The sequence below is a fragment of the Ursus arctos genome, unplaced genomic scaffold, assembly GCF_023065955.2.
Source record: "Ursus arctos isolate Adak ecotype North America unplaced genomic scaffold, UrsArc2.0 scaffold_1, whole genome shotgun sequence".
In the NCBI taxonomy this organism is placed as follows: Eukaryota; Metazoa; Chordata; class Mammalia; order Carnivora; family Ursidae; genus Ursus; species Ursus arctos.
This window is the reverse complement of record NW_026622763.1, coordinates 34,134,941-34,149,618: the sequence shown is the minus strand read 5'-3', so window position 1 is coordinate 34,149,618 and position 14,678 is coordinate 34,134,941. Positions and strand designations below refer to the sequence as shown.

The 14,678-nt window shown below is 38.4% G+C and overlaps 1 protein-coding gene across 50 annotated transcripts in view; it reads left to right on the top strand.

The window, feature by feature from the left end:
- NEB (nebulin) overlaps positions 1 to 14,678 on the top strand; it is a 232,153-nt gene that overhangs the window by 136,562 nt on the left and 80,913 nt on the right. For all 50 annotated transcript variants that reach the window (XM_057317597.1, XM_057317600.1, XM_057317623.1 and 47 more), the window contains 14 exons: positions 1,073 to 1,276; positions 2,583 to 2,687; positions 2,831 to 2,938; positions 3,320 to 3,631; positions 4,341 to 4,544; positions 5,395 to 5,499; positions 6,408 to 6,515; positions 7,949 to 8,260; positions 9,049 to 9,252; positions 10,328 to 10,432; positions 11,360 to 11,467; positions 12,308 to 12,619; positions 13,458 to 13,661; positions 13,991 to 14,095. In XM_057317597.1, the coding sequence (XP_057173580.1) occupies positions 1,073 to 1,276; positions 2,583 to 2,687; positions 2,831 to 2,938; positions 3,320 to 3,631; positions 4,341 to 4,544; positions 5,395 to 5,499; positions 6,408 to 6,515; positions 7,949 to 8,260; positions 9,049 to 9,252; positions 10,328 to 10,432; positions 11,360 to 11,467; positions 12,308 to 12,619; positions 13,458 to 13,661; positions 13,991 to 14,095 (2,496 nt within the window). The remainder of the gene's footprint in view (positions 1 to 1,072; positions 1,277 to 2,582; positions 2,688 to 2,830; positions 2,939 to 3,319; positions 3,632 to 4,340; positions 4,545 to 5,394; positions 5,500 to 6,407; positions 6,516 to 7,948; positions 8,261 to 9,048; positions 9,253 to 10,327; positions 10,433 to 11,359; positions 11,468 to 12,307; positions 12,620 to 13,457; positions 13,662 to 13,990; positions 14,096 to 14,678) is intronic.

The window sequence follows — 14,678 nt, the reverse complement described above, 5'->3', positions numbered from 1 at the left end:
CATTCAAGTTCATTGATGCCAGGTTCAGAATTGCTGGTTTAACACAACCTAATTTTCCAAATGAATTGATTGCATTATCGCATTATCATTTTTCTGACTGCTTAAAAGAAATATCTGTTACTGTGCCAGGAAGTTTAAGAACGAACTGTACATATTGGAAAAATTTTTCTAAGAAGCTGAAAATAGTAGCTCTCTAGAAATAGGTGAGGTACTTCTGTTGTCAGCCAGCAGATTGTCCTTGGGACTCAAATGCTACCTCATTGGTATAGTAGCTCCTTGTTTTTTTTGATCAGGCCCTGACAAGCAGTTGCTTTTGAAGGAATGATAATCATAGTGGCATTTAAGAAAGAGTTTTCCCAAAAAGCCATAGAAACAAAAAGAACTGTTACCTTTATTTATGAGAAAAGTTCTCCTTTAGCCAATTATTTAAATTCAGAAAAGGAAAATGAAGAAGAGATAAATATCTTTTTTTACTTAAATTATAACATAAGGAAGGGGATTGAGGATAAGATAGATAAGAGTAAAAATACATGTAATCTTTGGTTTAGGAGCATACATATAGAGTCACATGAAAAAAGATGCCCCTTTTTTGTCCCCAGATAGCACGTTAATTCCACATGTGGTCAGCTAGTAGTGTTCATCTTTATGATATGTGGCTAGTTGTGAAGACCAGTACCCCATGGGATAGGAACAAGCTGTATTCTGAGAGTATTCTTCCCACACAAGGAGCAACAGGCAATCAAATCAGAGAATAAATACTTTCTACCTGGGGACAGTCACTAATTTCCTAAAATGGGTTTGCATCAGTGAAATTGCATATTACTAGATTTTACGAGTCTTTAGTTTACGTGCTGCCAAAGTGAGCACAGATTTTATGAGTCTTTGAACCAGAAAACATTGGCTACTTTCAGGGACAAAGTGTTTGGCTAGCCACTCTGCCCCAAAGTAAGCCAGTTCTGTGGGTGTTCCTGGAAATTCACACAAGACTCAGAATTATACGTCGTCTCTCTATGCTGAATCAAGATCAGACACCAGGCTGTCAAGGTAATATTTGACATTATTTCATTTTCAGGCTATTTACAAAGCTGATCTCGAGTGGCTGAGAGGCATTGGGTGGGTGCCCATTGGCTCTGTAGAGGTCGAGAAGGTGAAGAGAGCTGGAGAAATCCTCAGTGAAAGGAAGTACCGCCAGCCCGCAGACCAGCTCAAATTCACATGCATTACAGACACCCCAGAGATTGTCCTGGCCAAGAATAACGCCCTGACGATGAGCAAGGTGCGTATCCAATGGTTTCCAATTCCTGAGTCACCTCCCAAGTCCATGTGAGAGATGCCCTCTGAGGTTTCCAGAGAAAGGAGATGTAACGGGCCTGATTTTCACGCAGGTCTTCAACAGAGTATCTATTTGACTTCTAGTTGGGCCTGCATGTGCTTCTCAACCCTGTATCCCCTAATTCTCTGTGTGCACGAGGAGGCATAGCCTGGGATAATTTCTCTGGAGTAATGCACATATTCTTCTGGGCAGTGACATGGAGACATCCATCAATTATTGCTTCTCCCTGTCCATTCTCCTAGGCAGAGCAGACTCAAACCATTGAGTTCCCTTTATGCATCCTGAGGGAATATATAGCCACCTAGCATTTTGTTCTGAAGTCTGGGAAACAGTGTGTATAGCAATGCCAGTGAGCAACTCAAATCAGTTGCTTGGTGTGCTCTTCCGTATTCGGTTGTGGAAATCTACTCCGGGAAGTGAACTGTTACCGTTGCTTTCAGTATCATTACACAAGATAGATAATCACTTCTTTTTTCTGGAGTTCTAGAATTCTGTTTATTGATACTGGGCTCATTCTTCATCCAACGGATAGGTCCATAGTATACATATTTTAGATTGAATTGAACTTACCTGACTTCTTCCACACCTGCCTGGACGTCTGCCAAACATTCAGGTAGTGAGATTGGGTGCTCAGTGCAGAATAGGAAATCAATTCTCAGCAAACTCCAAAGCTTGAAGTTTTAAAACTCTCTAGAAATTCTATTTTATACCATACCTATCACAGCAACCACAGTGCTAATAAGAATAGGAAACACCATAAATTCTGCTGAGAGACTCAGGCATTTTACATGTTATGGTTAATCTTCAAAAGCACTCAGCAAAAATATGATTATCCCCCTCTTAGAAATGAAGAATATAAGGCATTATGTACCTTTCTCAAGATTACACAGCTTGGGCATAGTGGAATTGGGTTAGAATTTGGGATTAATTCTGAAATCTAGGCATTTCTACTATATCATAATTCTATAGCCAGGTTACATCCTTGGAGGTCCTATGAGTAAGCTTGAGATTCACTGGAAGAAAAGAATTAATAAATGAGACCATTGTATCACTTCATATTAGCTGTGAAGTTATCATATGGCAGCTTAAATATTTAAATATTGTCATGTTTCACTCTCCCCAGTACCCTTTTGCTTCCTTCACCTCTAAATAGCCTTTAAAAGGCTTTTTTACAGTAAAATGTGTTAAATTTGAAAATAACTGTAATGTGTGGGCTTTCATAAAGGGTTTTACTTTGCTTCCCCCATAGCATTTATACACAGAAGCTTGGAATGCTGACAAAGCCTCCATCCACGTGATGCCAGACACCCCAGAAATCCTACTGGCCAAGAGCAATTCTGCCAATATCAGCCAAGTAAGGGGTTTCCTCATTGTCTCTTAAGCCTTTCTAGGATTCATTAAAATATTTTTTCCACCTTACACTTTCCTGTCTGGAATTGGCCTATTAGCTTTTCCAAAACACTTTTATTTTTCTGTTGTGTATTATCCTTCATGTAGAAACTTTACACCAAGGGATGGGATGAATCAAAGATGAAGGACTATGATCTGAGGGCTGATGCTATTCCCATCAAAAGTGCCAAGGCCTCAAGGGACATCGCCAGTGATGTAAGTGCCCTCCCTCCACCCCCCTTCGGTGTCACATTGCTGAATGGCCACTGTGAGGCTGGTGGGCCACATTTCACAATTGTTTCCACATGTATCCCCCACTCCTGTTTCCTATTTTCTGAGACTTTGTCCCGTTGTTGTCACAGAGAAGAATAGCACAGTTTGGAATTGTAGCTAGAAGGGCTAACCATGAAGATGTATGAATGTACTACAGTTATGTTTACGATAGTGTAAAAGAGTTTAAAATTACTCAGAGATGCCAAAATGTTTGCCATATGAAAGTCTTACCCATTTGCTTGCGGATGTTCACATTTTCTGTAGTTGTCAGCATGTGTATGGTCTTAAAACTGAGTTTCTAAACCTATATTTCTCCTATTTTAGTACAAATACAAAGAAGCATACGAGAAACAGAAAGGCCACCACATTGGAGCCCGGAGCGTTGAAGATGACCCCAAGATTATGTGTGCCATACATGCAGGGAAGATTCAAAGTGAAAGGGAGTACAAGAAGGAATTCCAGAAGTGGAAGACCAAATTCAGCAGCCCAGTGGACATGTTAGGCATTGTGGCGGCCAAGCAATGTCAGACTTTGGTCAGTGACATTGATTATCGCAATTACCTGCATCACTGGACATGCTTACCTGATCAAAACGACATTATCCAAGCGAAGAAGGCCTATGAACTGCAGAGCGATGTACGTAACACAAACTTTGGGAAAGGTGGAATGAGAGGACATATTTATTAATTGTCCAGGAAGTACCATATGGACCCCTCTGTGGATTGACTCGTGGATTGTGCACTATACGCCCCCAGGAGGCCCCCACTCACATTGTTTAATACATAATCCACAGTCAGGAGTTATGTCCTAGGAACCAAAGAACATAGATGAAGAATCCGACTTAGGCCTTGTCTTTTATTCCCTGGCCTAGATTCCAGAATGTTTTCTTCATGTCATCTGTGCTTTCTGGCGGTGAAAATATATTGCAGAGAAACATAAATTATCTGAGTATTTTTAAAGTAACTGCCACTATTGTACTATATCCAGTACACTAGCGGACACTTCAGTCAGTTATTGTGGGATTAAAATGGAATGAGATTCGACAAAATTTCCTTTGAAAATGTTTTCAGTTCTATAATTTTTTGGAAATATCAAATAATTATCATGAAATTCAGCATCATTATGATTTTTATCACTCTTCACAGCTGGTATATGTAATTATGCTTTTACAAATGACTCTGTCATTGATATTAAAACCCCTGAGTCCTATAAAATCTCAGCTCCTACTTTTTTGGAACCCCCATCTGCTGTGCTTATCAACCCCTCACTCCCATGTACTTTGCTTTTCAATTATGAGTGGGTGTGTCTAACCATGGGACATAATTTCTGTCTCACGTCTTTGTAGAGTGTGTATAAGGCGGACCTGGAGTGGCTGCGTGGCATTGGCTGGATGCCAGAAGACTCTGTAGAAATGAACAGGGTGAAGAATGCTCAAGGCCTGGTGAATGAAAGACTTTATAGAACGCGGCCAGAAGCCTTAAAGTTCACTTCCATTGTTGACACTCCAGATGTTATCCTGGCAAAAACCAATTCTCTGCAAATAAGTGAGGTGAGAACTACCCTATTACCAAGCATGCCTTTTGCAGGGCTCCATTCTCAGATGATGCCACCCAAACTGAGCATGTGGACTGTTTGTCTTGGAAGACTTAGAGTGATGGGAGCAACTCTTAGAATCTGTTGGCTAGTTTCGTAAAGGCCCATGCAAAGTAGAACAAATATTTAACTCCTATTAAATGCTAAAACCTGTAGCGTAATGCTGCATTTTAAATGGTATAACGTTGTATTGGTCACGGTTCTCCAGAAAAACAGAGCCAATAGGCGATATAGATATATATAGATAGAGATGTAGGTATCTAAATGTGTGTGTACTACATGTATATGTGTGTGCATACGTATGTATATGAGAGAGATGTAGATAGATCTGTAGACTGCACGTGTGTATACACACACACACAAAGAGATTTATTTTATGGAATTGGGCCATATGATTATGGAGGCTGGCAAGTCTACAGTCTGCAGGATAGGCTGGAGACCTAGAGAAGAGTCACAGTTCAAGTGCAAAGACAGTCTGCTGACAAAGTTCCTTCTTGCTCTGTGGAGGTCAGTTTTTTTTTTTTTTTCTGTTAAGGCCTTCAGCTCATTGGACAAGGCCCAGCCACATTATAGAGGATACTCTGCTTTACCAAAGTCTACTGATAACAATGTTAATCTCATCTAGAAACTATCTTCACAGAGACATCTGTAATGATGTCTGACCACATATCTGGGTACCGTGGCCTAGCCGAGTTAACACATAAAATGAACCATTACAAACAGTAAAAGAATTTTTCCAGGTTAGTTTCTAAGGCTTAATGTTTCAGATATCCACTATTAAAGTAATATTTCCCTTCTCTCCACAGAAACTGTATCAAGATGCGTGGAATAAAGATAAAACGAACATCACCATTCCATCTGACACACCAGTCATGCTGCAGGCCCATATAAATGCCCAGCAAATCAGCAATGTAAGTGGCATAAATATGAAGTGTAAATGTCTTTATAGGACAATATATGTCAGCTCGTGGGGTGTGGTATTATGGATAAATTACCTATCTTAGAGATATGTACAGCTTTCAGTGCTAGACAGTTTCTCTTTAGCTTCCATTCCCAATGCAATATGAATGGAAATTCTCTCTTTTAAACGTTAGTTTAGATCTGTGGCTGGGTCTCAGACTACAAAAAGTTGGGAATATCTGAATCCTGAGGGTGTCCTCCTTTCAATCTTCAAAGCATCGTTCTATATCCAATGTCCGCAGCTCAGTTTTATCATATATTAATTGAGAATAATAAAATCCTTAGTTAAATTTCTCTTACTTGAGGGAGTATGAGGTAACAGTCTCTTTTATCTTTCTAGGTTTTTGATTGATCCAGAACTTTCTTGTTTAACATTTCAAAGCCATTACAAAAGCAAAAGGACAAGTTTTAATCCTATCCAAAGAATAAGATAAATATAAATATCTACGTCACATCTCTTTAGTAGGGACCTCTGAAAAGTCAAAAGGCAGCATTAGGGGAAAAAAAAACAACAACATACCGGACCTTTCATGATACCTTGATGAAGGTTTTCTAGCTTCACAGTTGATTCTTAGTTTCCATGTATTGTGTGGTGGGGTATTTCCAGATGTGTGCCATATTGTGATGAAGACAAATATCCAAACATTTAGTAGACCTAGATGTTTAGCTTTAAAATTTAAGTCAGAAGTGTCCTGCATTTCATAAAGGAAATAGCCAGCAATCAGAAGAACTCAGAAATGACTGTTCCTCCTTATGTTGTCTTCATTTACTTTATGTCATAAAAGTCATATTTTGAGTACTTTGAGTATATTGACTTATTTTCAGTTTTTGTAAACAAACCTATGTTTTCCCTCAATAGAACCTTTACCAGAAACACTGGAATGAGACCAAGCAGAAAGGCTATGACTTCAGAGCGGATGCCATTGAAATCAAACAAGCCAAAGTCTCCAGAGACATCGCCAGTGAGGTACAGACTCTTTTTCCTTGTGGCTTTTCTCTTTTTACAACAAACAGGGAGAGTATTTTTTTTAAATTGGGTTTAAAAAAAAATTATGTAAACAATTTCATTTTGTTTTGCACTGAAGACTTTATTTGAAAACATTAAAACGGAATGAAGCACATTAAGGTTAGCATAGATAAGGTATATGTATAAATAATTTCTAAGTTGTTTCTAAGTAGAAGTAAAAAAAAAAAAACCATGAAGTATCTACACAGAATTCTTGGGAAAAATTCAGGAATCAATATATTTGATTGTTGACCAGTGTCATTTTATTCCCTAAATATTTATGACATTCTCCATAAATACAGATCACAGTTGAAAGTTTCATATGAGACTTAAGACTGAAATCACATTTTATGTGTAAGATATATATATATATATATATATATATGTATATATATATATATATATATATATATATATATATCAGTAACCTTTTGAAGTTCATTTAATAGTAATTTAAAACCTTAATCAAAATAATTATCCTACTTAGCTGCCTACCTCTCACCCCGGCTCCAAATCTTGAAGCAACCCTGTTCCCTTTCTCTGGGTTCTTCTCTATTTTTTATCTCCTGTATCCACCTTTTTCTTCCCTCTTACTTCTCATTTTTATCTCTGAAAACAATAGCCAATCTGTAGTATCTGCCTTATTCCCCGTTCTCTGTCCCTCCCTTTTGTCCTAACTTTTCTATGTTATCCAAATATGGAAAAGAAACAGACACTATCTTGCTCTAGTCCTAAGATACTTAGGACAGGCATGGACGAGGTGGAAACTCTTATCCCCAGGCCTTTTGTTATCATCTAATTAAAACCAATGACCTTGCTTTCCATTTCTGTGAAATAGACACCTTTTTTATCTGTCTCCAAAACCATACAAGTGACTTTTTCCTATCTGAGTATTGTTAGTACTCTTGGGGGACCATCTGACTTTCCAGGCAACCTTGGAGACCATGATTACACCCACTGTGTCTTATTTACTGCATCCGAAATATGTGATAATAATAGTATGTACTTCACAAAGATGTTGCGAAGATTAAATGAGATTGTAGTTGCTACTAAACTATTTTTAACTAAAAAATTTAGTAATTTCACATGAATCAATACATTTGAAGCATTCATAATAGTGTCTGGCATATAGTAATTGTTCAGTAAATGTCAGCTATAATTTTTTGTAATTACTCTTATTCACCATACTATTTCCCTCCTGGTTTACTCATGTTCTCTATCAAACTACCTAAAATAGCCCTATTTTCCTTAAAGTTAACTGAAATATGTAATGACTGCCGATGTTGAGCCAAACTTCTATTAAGGCAAGGAAAATATTCTGAAAACATTTAATGAAAAGTTCTCTTACTACATTATTTTCATGTATCTTTTTATCTGATTTTTCACAACTTTAGTACAAATACAAGGAAGGTTACCGTAAGCAACTGGGCCACCACGTGGGTTTCCGCACCCTACAAGATGACCCCAAATTGGTATGGTCTATACATGCTGCCAAGATCCAGAGTGACAGAGAATACAAGAAAGCTTATGAGAAGTGTAAAGGAATTCACAATACACCGTTGGACATGATGTCAATTGTGCAGGCCAAGAAATGCCAGGTCCTGGTCAGCGATATTGATTATCGCAATTATCTGCACCAGTGGACATGTTTGCCAGATCAGAATGATGTGATCCAGGCTAAGAAGGCCTACGAGCTGCAGAGCGATGTGCGTATATTATCACCAGACTCCTGGGGAGATGTGTGTCTTTGTACGTCATCGTGGTGTATTCCCTAGGGACATAATTTAAGTGGTAATCTTAGTAGAACCTAACATAATCTGTACATTTCATGGTAGTAGAGTTATTGTGAACATTTTCTGTCTTATAGAGGATTCCTTCTCATGTGGCAAGGCCTTATTAATGAGGATAAAAAAAATCACTCTCTCCCTCTATGTAATTAGATATAAAATTTGTTTTAACCCATTACATTTGCACGATTGGATATCTAAATTTTAGAAATAAATGTGAACATAAGGAAATGTTGGATTTTAAGTTTATCTGGCACATATAGGAAAAATGTATATATATTTATATAGAGATAGAGTGATGTATACAGATAAAAGTATATATCTTTTCCTCATTATATATGCATCTAAAGACCTTAGTCTCCCAAATTATTACAGATGTTATTCTCAGTAATGTAAAAAAGGCAGATTTCAAGTGATGAGCACAGAAGCTCAACCTTGTATAAAAACAAAATTATGTGCCATTGCTATCTGTCATCCCACAAGTAGCACTTGTCAGCCCTGCTCCAGTTCCTGTAGGCTACTGTGAACTTCTCCCAGCGATGCGTGCCAGGGATTAACACCCAAATATTAATATTTAATGTTGGTCCTTCTATTTCATGGGATTGGCCACCCAGCTGATTTGAACAGAGGGAGTATGTGGCCTGCTGGCATCGTGCTCTCATGGGCAGATTTGACTCTTGCACTCTGTGGTCCTTTTCTTCATGCAGAACGTGTACAAATCAGACCTGGAATGGTTGAAGGGTATAGGATGGTTGCCAGAGGGTTCTGTGGAGGTGATGAGAGTGAAGAATGCCCAGAATCTCCTGAATGAGAGGTTGTATCGTATAAAACCTGAAGACTTCAAATTCACCAGCATTGTTGATACCCCTGAAGTCATCCAGGCAAAGATCAATTCTGTACAGATCAGTGAGGTAAGCCGGGTTAATGATACATTTGGACATATTGAAGAAGTCAATAAGAATTCTGACTGTGAACTTTAAATTGCTAATACCAGCATTAGAACCTTGAACATTCATGTATCCAGATAGAATTTCATATAGTCAATCAAGTAATGGTATCCACATTTCATTTACTTAGATGACCCTTTGGTTGACATAAGTGTGTGGCATCTTTATATTCCACAGACCCTGATACATACTTTGAATACATTTTGAGGTCTTGCTTGTAATATGAGCCCACCAGTTAATACCATGATCACAGAACTGCCACTTTTGGGGCGCCTGGGTGGCTCAGTTGTTAAGCGTCTGCCTTCGGCTCAGGGCGTGATCCCAGAGTCCTGGGATCGAGCCCCATATCAGGCTCCTCCACTGGGAGCCTGCTTCTTCCTCTCCCATTCTCCCTGCTTGTGGTCCCTCTCTCTCTTTCTGTCAAATAAATAAAATCTTTAAAAAACAAAAACAAAACCAAACTGCCACCTTTTTTGTTTCTTTTCAATCATGAGGTAAGTTGAAAAGTCCAAGGGTGGCCTCAGTATCAGATAGTCTCATAGTTATTTGGGCCAACAAAGCTAGAACTTGATTAGTGATACAGGTTATCATAATTACCTGAAATGTGGGTTTACCTGCCGGATAATTACTTGTGCAATAATGAAAAAGGATCATTTTACTACCATATTTCTGACTCATTTTCTATTTATATCATGTCACACATCAATATATTCTTCTTGTTGAAATCACTATTGGCACCTTTTAAGTAAAAACACAAAGGAAGGGGTGCCTGGGTAGCTCAGTCAGTTGAGCATCTGACTCTTGGTCTCAGCTCAGATCTTGATCTTGGGGTGAAAGCCCCACATTGGGCTCCACACTGGGCGTGGAGCCTACTTAACAAAAAAAAAAAAAAAAGAAACTGCACAAATGAAAACAAAATGTGATCTACATTTATATCTGAGAAAATCCAAAGAGAACCTTTAATTGTACCTATAATTTTATTCATGTATTAATTGACTTATTTACTTATCAGCCATCCTTTGTTTTTCCTTTTTACCAGCCATTGTACCGTGATGCCTGGGAGAGAGAGAAGGCGAATGTGAATGTGCCAGCTGACACTCCAGTGATGCTGCAGTCCAAGATCAACGCCATGCAGATCAGTGATGTAAGGGACTCCACGCACATGCATTGTTTTACACAGTATTTTCTGCCCAACTGAAACTTAAGTTGATATGCTCCGGAGGGAGTGTAGCAAAAGGCATTTCCTTACCATTCCTTTTATTTCTAGTCTTTAAACTAATAAGTGTCATGTGTGCACACACACGTGCACAGGCACACATATGTGTATGCATGTGTGTTTATAAAGAGAGATGTGTGTCCTTATCTATGTTGGAAGGAAAAATGCGCTGGTTTCCCCAAAAAACACAACATAAAAACATGCATATGTAAGTATAGTAATATTTGGTTCTCTTTTTAGTGGCCCCTTATTGATTTTTCCTTTTATTTTATTTTATTGTGCTTCAGATATGTTTTTGTATTACATTATGTTAGTCACCATACAGTAGTACTTCATTAGTTCCATGATTTATTGTTTGCATAGAACACCCAGTGCTCATTGCAGTACATGCCCTCCTTAATACCCATCACAGAGCTAAGCCATCCCCCCACTGTTCCTCCCCTCTGAAACCCTCAGTTTGTTTCCTGGAGTCTGTAGTCTCTTATGGTTCATTTCCCCCTCTGATTTCCCAAAAACACAACGTTAAAACATACATATGCAAGTATAGTAATATTTGGTTCTCTTTTTAGTGGTCCATCATTGATTTTTCCTTTTAAAGCCAAACGATATATATTTTTCTCATTTTCACATGATTTACTGACTCCTAATTTCTTTCTTGAAAATAAATGAAACTTTACTAAAGTTCATTAAAAATTTACTGGAACTTAATTTCAATATGAAACCAGTCAATTTTATAAATCTTAAGGGGAGACTAATTTTCAGTGTAACTTCACAGGTTTTCTTAAACACATCAGTAATGCTGACTCAGTGGCTCCCTCTTCAGATTAACTGTGGCATTGCGATCTCCCTTTGCAGAAAAAATACAAGCAAGCGTGGGAAAATGTCAAGATGACGGGTTATGACCTTCGGGAAGATGCCATCCCAATTCAGCACGCCAGGGCTTCCAGGGATATCGCCAGCGATGTGAGAGCTCCTCCTTTCTCAGCCTTAACCAACACTAACTAATAGACAACACACGGGAGTTAATACTTTTCTAATCCTTAACTTAATTCCCCAGTAATACACTTAAATAGAACGGAGATCATCGGGATTAGTGTCTTGTTTTGAAATCTCAGATTCAAGAATAACTTTTACAACAGTTTGGTGACCCTTTTGCATCAGTGCTTGGTTCTGCTCTTCTTATGTTTAAGCACAGATTTTTATTTTCTCTTCAGTATCTTCTCTATCATTTTATTTACAAGCACTTATAAAAATTCAATGGGTACAAAGAGTTCTGTTGTTTCTTGAAGTACGGCATACATAAGTTGCTCCTGACATAATTTTATATAGTTGATGGACAAGCATTTTTTTAAAATTATGTGTTTTCATGTGTGCTAGAAAAATATGGAATTTTTTCCATTTAAATGGGATTATAAATTTTAGAAAAGAATATTTCAGAGTTTACACTTTAAATTTATTTAAACAAAGAATCTAGTTGGTAAAGTATGAAGTCCTGGTGGTACTTGATTGTGGCAAAACGTGAAGGTGGTAGACAGTGACCTAAGTTTGGGAAACACTAGATAAGCCTGTACTGGGGATAATCCAGAAGCACGGTTCTTGCCTTAGAGCTGCTCACGGTGTTTTCTTGCATGTAGACGTAGAAGACAAACCAATGTGTTAAGAATCATAACACATAGTATGGACTTAAAGAAGAGCAGTGCCCAAAAAAAGCTAATCTAAGGGAGATGGAGATATTTGGAGCAGGCTGTGTAGACAAAGTGAGTTTGAAAAATGACTCTTCTTTCTTCTGTTCACATATACCAGTACCTGTACAAAACTGCTTATGAGAAGCAGAAAGGCCATTATATTGGATGTCGCAATGCCAAGGAAGACCCTAAACTGGTTTGGGCGGCAAATGTGTTAAAGATGCAGAATGACAGGCTGTACAAAAAGGCCTACAATGACCACAAGGCCAGGATCTCCATCCCAGGGGACATGGTGTCCATCAATGCTGCCAAAGAGGGCCAGGCATTAGCAAGTGATGTGGATTATCGCCACTACCTGCACCACTGGTCTTGCTTTCCCGACCAGAATGATGTGATCCAAGCCAGGAAAGCCTACGACCTGCAGAGTGATGTAAGTTGTTGCTTGTGCGGAGAGTACCAGCCGAGGTGCCGGAGTAGCGAGCTCTTCTCCAAGAAGAGAGCCTTCCACAGCTTTGCCTGGTCATTCCTCCTAGGACTGGGGAAAACAACTCTCCCTACATAAGCACTTCCCTTTAGCATTTTACCAAGTTTACTGATTGCTTCTCTTACTGCTGGGCTTATTGAGAAAGTTGTCTTTTTTTACTGTTAGTGGCGCTACCAGAATGTTTCTATAGATTCCTTAATGTGTGCGGTGTTTGTAGTTTCCTAAACATGAGAATTCGCATGGTCTCTCAATTGAAGAATGACAGGGCTGCTTCCTTGAAATTAATGTCAAAGGTTAGCAGCATGCTCCGAACTCACTAGTTTCCCTTAATATGATATTCTTCACAATATGATGTTTCATTAGTTTACCTCAAGTATTTTTAGATTTATTCATATTCTCTGCCCAATCTTTTGGAAGTCATGGATTCCATCAGGATACTTATTTCTTGTGTAGAATGAATATCTTCTTTTAATTATTTTTTTTATTGCTTTAAAAGTCCACCTGAGCTAGTATGATGTTCCTTAAATACTCTTCAAAATCTTCCATGCATCCAACAGAGACAGAGCTCGTTCTGCATCATTCTGCTTTTTAGAATGTGCATAGGTGCTCCTGGCACAGAAAACAAAGCAGGATAGAGCAGTGCTGTGCATGGAATGAATTGTGTTTGTCAGGCCAATGCTTAATTTTATTGCTTGTGAGAGGCAAAATGTAACCTAAAACAGCTTTCTTACTTTACCACAATTAAAAAAAACCCGCTTGTATCTAACTTTGTTTTCTTTTCCAGGCCATCTATAAGGCTGACTTGGAGTGGCTCCGTGGCATTGGCTGGATGCCTGAAGGGTCTCCTGAAGTGCTGAGGGTCAAAAATGCCCAGAAGATCCTACGAGACAGCGTCTATCGGACTCCTGTAGTGAGCCTCAAGTACACAAGTGTCGTTGACACACCTGAAGTTGTCCTTGCTAAGTCGAATGCTGAAAATATTAGTATTGTAAGTCACCTTTCCCCCTATGTTAAAATAAGTCCTTATAAGTGACTGGTAAATAATTAACCTGGTAATCTATTTGTAAGATAAGAACGTTGGTGGTAGAAAAGGTTTTTATAGTAATGTTGATAGGATTGTGTTCTTGTTATTTATAAATTTTAAACAAAAAAGATATTAATACCAATTTCATATTAAGTTTGAGCAACTTATGTGAAGAACCTGTAGATGTTTTTTCCTTAATATGAAAAAATTTGGGATCAGGAAAGTTGAAAGTTGTGCGAACTAGCAGAATTACAAATTGCAAAGTAATTTTGTTATTGTGGTTTTTGCCATAGCCAAAGTACAGAGAAGTTTGGGACAAGGATAAAACGTCAATCCACATAATGCCAGATACGCCAGAAATCAACCTCGCTAGAGCCAATGCTCTTAATGTGAGCAATGTAAGTACCTCAACAGACTCCTTTTTTGTTTGGAAAGTCACCCACTTGGTGCTATGATATCCCTAGGGAACTCTTCATAGGCAGGAGAGAAAAGATTGACTGAGTGGGGATGGGGAAGGCTTTACCATCAGCGCTTTGACCAGGAGTGAGGAAGGAGCAGATCCCTGGCTCTGAGTCACCCAGCAAGGCCAGTTACTGTGAGCCAGTGTCAATATGACAAAAGGGAGATGGGAATAAGGATGAGAAGGCTAAAAGAGGAATGGATGAAGAGACACATGAACAAGAAAGGAGCATTAATGACAGACAAACATAAAATAAAGATGAGAATTCTTTGCAAAACTTTATACAAATTAATTTTAAAACCTGAATCTATAGGGGATTTTCTAGGTAATCATAAATTACCGAAATGACCCCAGAAAAAGCATAAAAATATATAGCAAGAAATTAAGAGGGTTGTTAAAGACTCTCCTTCCTCCTCTCAGATGTCAGGGTCATCCAGATGATCTCATAGGAGAATCTTCCAGAACTTCAAGAAATTATCAAACTATCGTAGAGCCTAAGGAAAGAAGGAAAGCCATCACAA